Source organism: Fusarium oxysporum, chromosome 2, assembly GCF_000149955.1.
Source record: "Fusarium oxysporum f. sp. lycopersici 4287 chromosome 2, whole genome shotgun sequence".
Classification (NCBI taxonomy): Eukaryota; Fungi; Ascomycota; class Sordariomycetes; order Hypocreales; family Nectriaceae; genus Fusarium; species Fusarium oxysporum.
In genome coordinates this window covers 1,597,593-1,606,735 of record NC_030987.1, presented here as the reverse complement: position 1 = coordinate 1,606,735, position 9,143 = coordinate 1,597,593, and the positions used below count along the sequence as shown (strand labels likewise).

The window sequence follows — 9,143 nt, the reverse complement described above, 5'->3', positions numbered from 1 at the left end:
CGCGAACCTCGACAGATGAGACTACCGAGGCTGCACCTGTGACTATCCCACCCAGTCCAGACAGCTCCTACATCACTGTCTATAGGCCACACACAGGAACTGATGTCATTACTGCCCCTGTGACCGTAACTACCATCCCAGGTGTCAATGGACAGCCCGGAACAATCATTATCGAGACTCCTGCGGCCCAGGATACCAATGCGCCTAGCACTGCCCCTGCAAGCCCTGGTAGTACATATGTCACCGAATATCGTCCATATCCTGGACCAGGCAATATTGATCAGCCCATCACGGTCACAACGATTGAGCCCTCTAACGGGAACCCGGGAACTGTTATCATCGAGACACCTACTCCAGATGTCAACACGAAGGTTGCACAGCCTCCCGTTACGCTCGATCCTGGACCAGGCGATCAGTATGTTACTGTCTACAGACCTTACACAGGTACTGGAGTTATCACTGCGCCTGTTACCGTTAGGACCATTGCTCCTTCAGGTGGCCAGCCCGGAACAGTTATCATTGAGACTCCTGAACCAGAAACCCCTGGCCCCAATCCAACAGTTACTTTGCCTGCTGGTCCCAACGAGTCTTACATCACCGTGTTCCGACCTCATACGGGCACTGATGTGATTACTGGCCCTGTCACGATCACAACTATCGCTCCAGCCAATGGTCAGCCCGGTACTGTCATCATTGAGACTCCAGTTGAGTCTGAGCGTGCCTCTACTCCTGCTCCTGTTGATTCAGCAACCAGCGCTCCTCCTCAAGCTACTTATGTTACGGTCTACCGCCCTCACACTGGAGCAGACCGCATCACTGCGCCAGTTACTGTCACAACCATTGAGCCTTCAGGAGACCAGCCTGGAACTGTCATCATTGAGACCCCTGATCAGGATCTGCCTCCTGTGACAACCTCTGCTGGACCTCTTGCTACCTATGTGACGGTTTACCGACCCCACACAGGAGCAGACAGGATCACAGAACCGGTCACTATCACGACTATTGAGCCGACCAACGGCCAACCCGGTACAGTTATCATTGAGACTCCAGGACAGCAAGCGCCTCCTGTGACGACCACCCCTGCCCCTGCTACTTACATAACTATCACCAGACTCTACACCGGAATAGACCAGATCACAGAACCAATCACAACCACTATCCCTCCCCAAGGTGATCAGCCTGGTACCGTGATCGTTGAGACTCCGGGCCAGCAAGTGCCGCCGGTAACCTCAACGCCTGGTCCTGCTTCATATGTGACCATCACTAGGCTTTACACAGGTACAGACCAGAATACAGAAGCCATAACGAGCACCATTCCCCCTCAGGGTGACCAGCCTGGAACTGTCATCATTGAGACACCTGGCCAGCATGTGGCCGCTGTGACCTCCACTTCCGCTCCTCCTTCTTATGTGACAACGACGGTTCCCTATACTGGCACCGACCAGATTAGCGTACCTGTTGTTACCACTGTCTCTCCTCAAGGCGACCAGCCGGGAACTGTCATCGTTGAGACACAGGCTCCGTTTGTGACAGTCTATCGTCCGCATACTGGGCCAGATCAGATCACCGGTCCAGTCACTGTCACGACCATTGCTCCCACAGGAGATCAGCCAGGAACAATCATCATTGAGACCCCTGGTGCGGCCCCTGCCGTCACAACTACACCACCTGCGCCATCGTATGTCACTATCACTACTTTGTACACCGGAACAGAGATACTTAGTGAGCCCACTACCGTCACTACGATCCCCCCTCAAGGCGATCAACCCGGCACTGTCATTGTTGAGACCCAGGGTCCTTTCGTGACAACTTCAACACTTTATACTGGAACAGGTGTAATCACAGCCCCGAGTGCCCTTACAACGATTCCTCCTCAGGGAGGGCAGCCTGGAACTGTTGTTATTGGAACACCAGGATCATACGTCACAACGACTGTTCTGTATACTGGGTCTGACTCGATTACCGGCCCCACAGCTTTTCCACCCATTCTACCCCAAGGTGATCAACCTGGCACGGTCGTTGTTGGAACTCCTGGATCTTATGTCACAACAACGGTGCTTTACACTGGCGCCGATTCGATTACTGGGCCTACAGCTCTCACAACGGTCCCCCCTCAAGGCGACCAGCCTGGCACCGTTGTCATTGCCACACCTCCTTCGTATGTCACGACAACTATTCCTTACACCGGAACCGAGCAGATCACTGCGCCGATCACAGCTACTACCATTCCTCCCTCAGGGAACCAGCCTGGAACTGTTGTCATCGAGACTCAGGCCCCATTTGTCACGATCTATCGCCCTCACACTGGCATCGACAGAATCACTGCGCCTGTTACGATTTCGACCATTGCCCCATCTGGTGACCAGCCAGGTACGATTGTGGTCGAAACCCCTGGCGCAGAACCTCCTGTCACTACATCGCCTCCTGCTCCAACATACACGACAGTTTATGAGGAGTACTCCGGCACCGATGATATTACTGAGCCTGTCGCCAAGACTACTATTGAGCCACAAGGTGACCAGCCTGGCACCATTATCTTTGATACTCCTGCCCAGCGAGTCGTGTCCACCAGTGCTGCACAGCCTTCATATGTTACGGTTTACCAGCCTCATTCTGGCCCAGACAGAATTACCGCCCCCGTTACCGTCACTACCATCCCGCCCCAGGGAGATCAGCCAGGCACTGTTATCATTGAAACACCAGGTTCGGAGCCTGCTATCACGACTACGCCTGCCCCCGAGCCATCTTATGTGACAGTATATCAGCCCCATACTGGGCTCGACAGAATTACTGAGCCTGTCACGATCACAACCATTCCTCCCCAGGGCGACCAGCCAGGTACAGTGATCATTGAGACGCCAGGCTCTGAACCCCCAGTCACCTCAGGACCCGCCCCAGAGCCTTCATACATTACGATCTACCAGCCCCATACAGGATTAGATAGGATCACAGAGCCCGTAACAGTCTCGACTATCCCTCCCCAAGGCGACCAGCCTGGTACCGTGATCATTGAGACACCGGGAGCCGAGCCTCCTGTGACATCAGGACCTGCTCCGGAGCCTTCATATGTGACAATCTATCAGCCCCATACCGGATCTGATAGAATTACTGAGCCTGTTACAATCACAACTATCCCTCCTCAAGGAGATCAGCCAGGCACGGTTATTATTGAAACGCCGGGCTCGGAGCCCCCTGTCACTTCAACCCCAGCTCCTGAACCTTCATATGTCACGATCTATCAGCCATACACTGGCACGGATCAGATAACTGCTCCAGTCACACTGACCACTATCGCACCATCTGGGGATAAACCTGGAACCGTCATCATTGCAACGCCTGGGTCCGCGCCTCCAGTCACATCAGCCCCTGCGCCCGAGCCCTCATATGTGACAGTTTATCGACCTTACACCGGCTTTGGCCAGATTACCGCGCCGGTCACAGTGACCACAGTCGAGCCTCAAGGAGATCAGCCGGGTACAGTCATTATTGAAACACCCGGGTCAGCTCCTCCAGTCACATCCACGCCGGCCCCTGAGCCGACATACATCACAGTCTATCGCCCATACACAGGTGTTGGTCAAATCACCGCTCCGGTGACAGTTACGACTGTCGAACCTCAGGGAGACCAGCCAGGCACCATCATCATCGAGACCCCAGGATCTGAACCCCCAGTGACATCAACGCCTGAGCCAGCACCTCAGCCTTCGTATATCACGATATACAGACCTCACACAGGTGCCGATCAAATTACCGCACCGGTCACGATTACAACAATCGAGCCACAAGGCGATCAGCCAGGCACGGTAATTATTGAGACTCCTGGCTCTGAGTTGCCTGTTACCTCGACTCCTGCACCAGCGCCAGAGCCTTCATACGTGACAGTCTATCGACCTCACACAGGCGCTGATCAGATCACTGCGCCGGTCACAATTACGACAATCGAGCCTCAAGGGGACCAACCAGGAACTGTGATCATCGAGACACCCGGCTCAGAGCCAGCAGTGACATCTTCACCAGAGCCTGCTCCTCAGCCTTCTTATGTGACAGTGTACAGACCTCACACTGGTGCTGATCAGATCACTGCACCACTTACCATCACGACTATTGAGCCTCAAGGTGGCCAGCCCGGAACCGTGATCATCGAGACGCCGGGCTCTGAGCCTCCTGTTACCTCAACACCTGCTCCCTCGTATACCACCATCTACGAGCCTTACACTGGTACTGGTGAGATTACAGGCGAAGTGACTGTCACAACCATTCCTCCTCAGGGTGACCAGCCAGGTACTGTCATCATTGAGACACCGGGCCCGCAAACCGCAAACAAGGGAGCGAGCCCTCCTCTGACTATTCCTGCTGGAGACGATAGCTACGTGACGGTCTTCAGGCCTTACACAGGAACCCCTATGATAACAGCGCCTGTCACAGTTACGACCATCTCTCCGTCTGCTGGCAATCCGGGTACTGTTATCATTGAAACACCGGCACCTGAAGCCGCAGCTACCACATCGGGACCTGGGGATGTTTATGTTACCGTCTACACCATTTACACTGGCACTGGCCAGCTCACAGCGCCAATTACGGTCACAACGATTGCTCCTGTCTCTGGAACTGGTACTATCGTCGTTGAGACTCAGGCTGAGGCTACCACTCCTCCGCCTGTCACGATCCCGCCTAGTGATAATAGCCCCAACATCACCATTGTGCGTCAGTATCCTGGCCCGGGAGTCATCACTGCCCCTGTGACCTCTTATGAGCCACCAAGTACGCCTGGACAGCCTGGAACGATCATCATTGAGACTCCAGCCCCCATTTCTGAGACTACATCTGAGGCACCAGGCACCAATGTTACTCTCTATACCTTGGCTCCCCCAGGCGTCAAGACTCCCATCACCAGTTACGCACCCCCACAAACACCAGGCCAGCCAGGAACTGTTTTCATTCAGACGGTGGCTACTGATGCTGAGTCTGCCTCTGAGGAAGGCAGGAACGTGACTATTTACACTGACGGTCCTGATTCTCTTACTGCACCGTACACTACTTACTACCCTCCTGGCTCCCCTGGAGATCCCGGAACCGTGCTCATTGAGACTCCTCCAGTTCCTACTGGTCCTGCCTCAGTATCGGCAGTGCCCACCACTGATGATTCAGCCAGTGGCATCACAATACCTGCTTCAAGCAACCCCGATGCACTCACCTTGACTCCGAGCGATAGCAACGATGACTTTACTGTCATAGAACCCAACACCAGGTTCGCTGATGCTAGCGAGAATGTCACACAGATTATCCCCGCCACTGATGGAACCCCCGGAACACAGATCATCTACACACCTGTGGATACATCAGGAGAGTCATCCGCTGGTGCACCAGATGCTGACAGTTATGTTACCATCAGTGCGACAGTCACTATTCCTGGCGATCCCTCAACACGTACCGGGCTCAACTCCGACGTCGGAAGTGACGCGGGTACCACTGGCGCGGAAACCAATGTCATCATTATTCCCCCAAGTGGTACTGAACCAGGAACTGTTCTCTCGCAAACTAGTGTTTACCTGGATCAGGCCTTGGCTGAGCACGGAAATGTAACGATCACCAGGACAGCACCTAGTGGTGTTACTACGAGGTTCACCACCTACTCGCCCCCAGCTCAACCAACTGATCCAGGAACCATCATAATTGAGATTCCAGACTACAATGTCACCATCACGAGGGCAGCTCCTACTGATATCACGACCACAATCACAACCTACTCGCCTCCTGCAACGCCTGGCGACCCAGGTACTGTCATCATCGAGACGCCTGATTACAATGTCACTATCACCCGTGAGGCGCCCGCATCTATTACAAGCCTCCGCACAAGCTACGCTCCTCCAGGAACTCCTGGCGATCCTGGCACCGTGATCGTTGAAACTCCTAACAACGACTACAACGTGACCATCACTCGCGGCGCCTCGATTACAGCGCCCTTTACCACATACTCGCCTCCTGGTGCCTCAGGAGATCCAGGCACCATTATCGTCGAGACCCCAGATTATAATGTAACCATTACTCGAGAGGCACTAGCCTCGATCACTGATGTACGGACGACATACAATCCTCCAGGCACTCCAGGCGATCCGGGAACTGTCATTGTCGAAACACCAAACAATGCCTACAACGTCACCATCACAAGGGCAGCTCCCGTTTCGATTACAAGTATATACACCACATACTCGCCTCCAGGTGCTCCTGGTGATCCAGGCACCGTTATTGTTGAGACACCCGACTACAATGTTACTGTTACTCGTGGTGCCTCGATTACGGCTCCTTTCACGACATACTCGCCCCCAGCTACACCTGGCGATCCTGGTACTGTGATTGTCGAGACACCCGATTACAATGTCACCATCACACGAGAAGCACCAAGAACCGTCACAACCTTACGTTCATCGTATGCCCCACCTGGCACTCCCGGCGATCCGGGCACCGTTATCATTGAGACACCTCTTGGTCCTTACAATGTGACGACGACTCGCGGTGCTTCAACAATCACAGCGCCGTTTACAACTTACTCGCCTCCTAGTGGGCCTGGCGATCCGGGCACTATTATTGTTGAAACTCCTGACTACAATGTCACTGTCACCAGTGACGCTGACTCTACGGACTCTGCAACAGATGTTGTCACCAGGTATAACCCGCCTGGCTCCCCAGGTGACCCAGGTACCATCGCCATCATCATGCCGAACCAGCGACTTGTGTCGACTTCTCAAGATCCATCCACTACCGATGATCCTGGACAAAATGTCACTGTCTACAGGCCTGGTCCACGAACTCTCACTGGCCCTGTCACTTCATACATACCTCCTGCGAGCCGTGGAGACAACGGTACGGTAATCATCGAGACCCCTGGTCCTGCCACTCCTTTCAACGTGACAATCACCCAGACTATCAGCACCATTACAGCGATCTACACTACCTACTCGCCGCCCGGTGCTGAAGATGATCCGGGAACCATTATCGTTGAAATGCCGCCCGATCGAAACGTGACCATCACAGAGGAGGTCAGCACTATCACGGCTCCTTACACAACATATTCTCCCCCTGGCTCGCCTGGCGATCCCGGTACTGTCATTATTGAGGTGCCCCCCGATCACAACGTGACTGTCACTGAAGTCATCAGCACTATCACCTCGCCGTACACAAGGTTCTCCCCACCTGCAAACCGTGGAGATCCTGGTACAGTATATATCGGGCTGCCCCCAGATTCCAATGTTACTATCACAACTGAGGTGGATTCACGAACAGCGCCCTATACCACCTACTATCCTCCCGGTTCCCAGGGAGACCCTGGCACTATTCTTGTTGAATTGCCTCCTGGTCGTAACGTCACAATCACCACCGAAGTCCCTAGCAGGACAGCTCCTTACACCACGTATTCCCCACCGGCGAATAAGGGCGATCCTGGCACCATCATCGTAGAGCTTCCTCCTGATAGGAATGTCACCGTCACGACAGAGGTGGCTAGTCTCACAGCCCCATATACTACCTATGCGGCCCCTGCCACCAAGGGCGATCCAGGAACCGTCATCGTTGAAATGCCGCCTGACAGGAATATCACCATCACAACTGAAGTGCCCACTCGCACCGCTCCGTATACGACATATTCTACTCCAGGAACTCCAGGCGATCCGGGAACGATTATCGTGGAATTGCCTCCTGACCGTAACGTCACGATCACTACCGAGATCTCTAGCCTCACTGCTCCCTACACGACTTATTCTCCGCCAGGAAGCAAGGGCGATCCAGGCACAATTATCATTGAATTGCCTCCTGATCGCAACGTGACTACTACGGAAGAGATCCCTACATTGACCCAGGCCTATACTACTTATTCACCGCCGGGCAACCGCGGTGATCCCGGCACTGTCATTGTACGACTCCCGCCTGACAGGAACGTGACTAGAACGACCGAGATTGCTACACTGACTGCTCCATATACAACCTATTCTCCACCTGCAAACAGAGGCGATCCGGGTACTATTATCATCGAATTGCCTCCTGATAGGAATGTCACCACTACGGAAGAGGTCAGCACAATCACCCGGGTCAGAACAACATATATGCCTCCCGCCAATCAAGGAGATCCCGGCACAGTCGTTATCCAAGAGCCTCCGGACACCAACACGACTATCGTTGATGTCGTGTCCACGATCACACGCCCGGCCACTCGGTTTGTACCCGCTGCCACGAAGGGTGATCCAGGCACTGTCTATATCGATGTGCCACCGAATCACAACGTTACAATGACCACAACTGTCAGCACAATCACTCGGCCAAGCACAACGTTTGAACCCCCTGCCACTGAAGGCGATGCAGGCACTGTACTCGTCCAGATGCCCCCTGAGTACAATGTCACCACAACGCAGACTATTGAAACAATCAGTAGGCCAGTTACTCGGTACTCTAGCCCTGCTGAGATTGGCGACCCTGGCACCGTGTATCTCGATCTACCACCCGAGTACAACGTCACTGTCACAACCACGATCTACAGCATCACACGACAGAGCACAACCTTTGCTCCCGGTGCTACCCAAGGCGATCCTGGCACTATCATCATTGAGATGCCTCCTGAGTATAATGTGACTACAACACAGACTGTTGAGACAATCAGCAGACCAGTCACTCGGTACTCGAAGGCCGGTACTGTTGGCGACCCCAATACTATCTATGTTGACCTTCCACCGGAATACAATGTCACTGTAACAACAACAGTCCCCACAATCACGAGACAGTCAACGACATTTGCTCCTGCTGCCACTCAAGGCGATCCTGGCACTATCATTATCGAAATGCCGCCTGAGTATAACGTCACGACGACTCAAACCGTTGAGACCATCAGCAGACCGGTCACTAGATACTCGAAGCCTGATACTATCGGCGATCCCGGCACTATCTTTGTTGACTTGCCGCCGGAATACAATGTTACTATCACGACTACCGTCGACACAATCACGAGACCTTCCACTACCTTCGCCCCAGCAGGTACCCAAGGCGATCCGGGCACCATAATCGTCGAACTTCCGCCTGACTCTAATGTCACAACAACTCAAACTATCTCTACGATCTCAAGACCCACCACCCGTTACTCTCGTCCAGGCACAGTGGAG

The 9,143-nt window shown here is 53.8% G+C and overlaps 1 protein-coding gene across 1 annotated transcript in view; it reads left to right on the top strand.

Moving 5' to 3' along the window:
• The window catches only part of FOXG_19187 (uncharacterized protein), a gene marked incomplete at its 3' end in the record, with an annotated part of 17,144 nt that overhangs the window by 5,315 nt on the left and 2,686 nt on the right, over positions 1–9,143 (top strand). Inside the window, exon 2 of the mRNA XM_018399388.1 lies at positions 3–9,117. Within this exon, the coding sequence (XP_018241792.1) occupies positions 3–9,117 (9,115 nt within the window). The remainder of the gene's footprint in view (positions 1–2; positions 9,118–9,143) is intronic.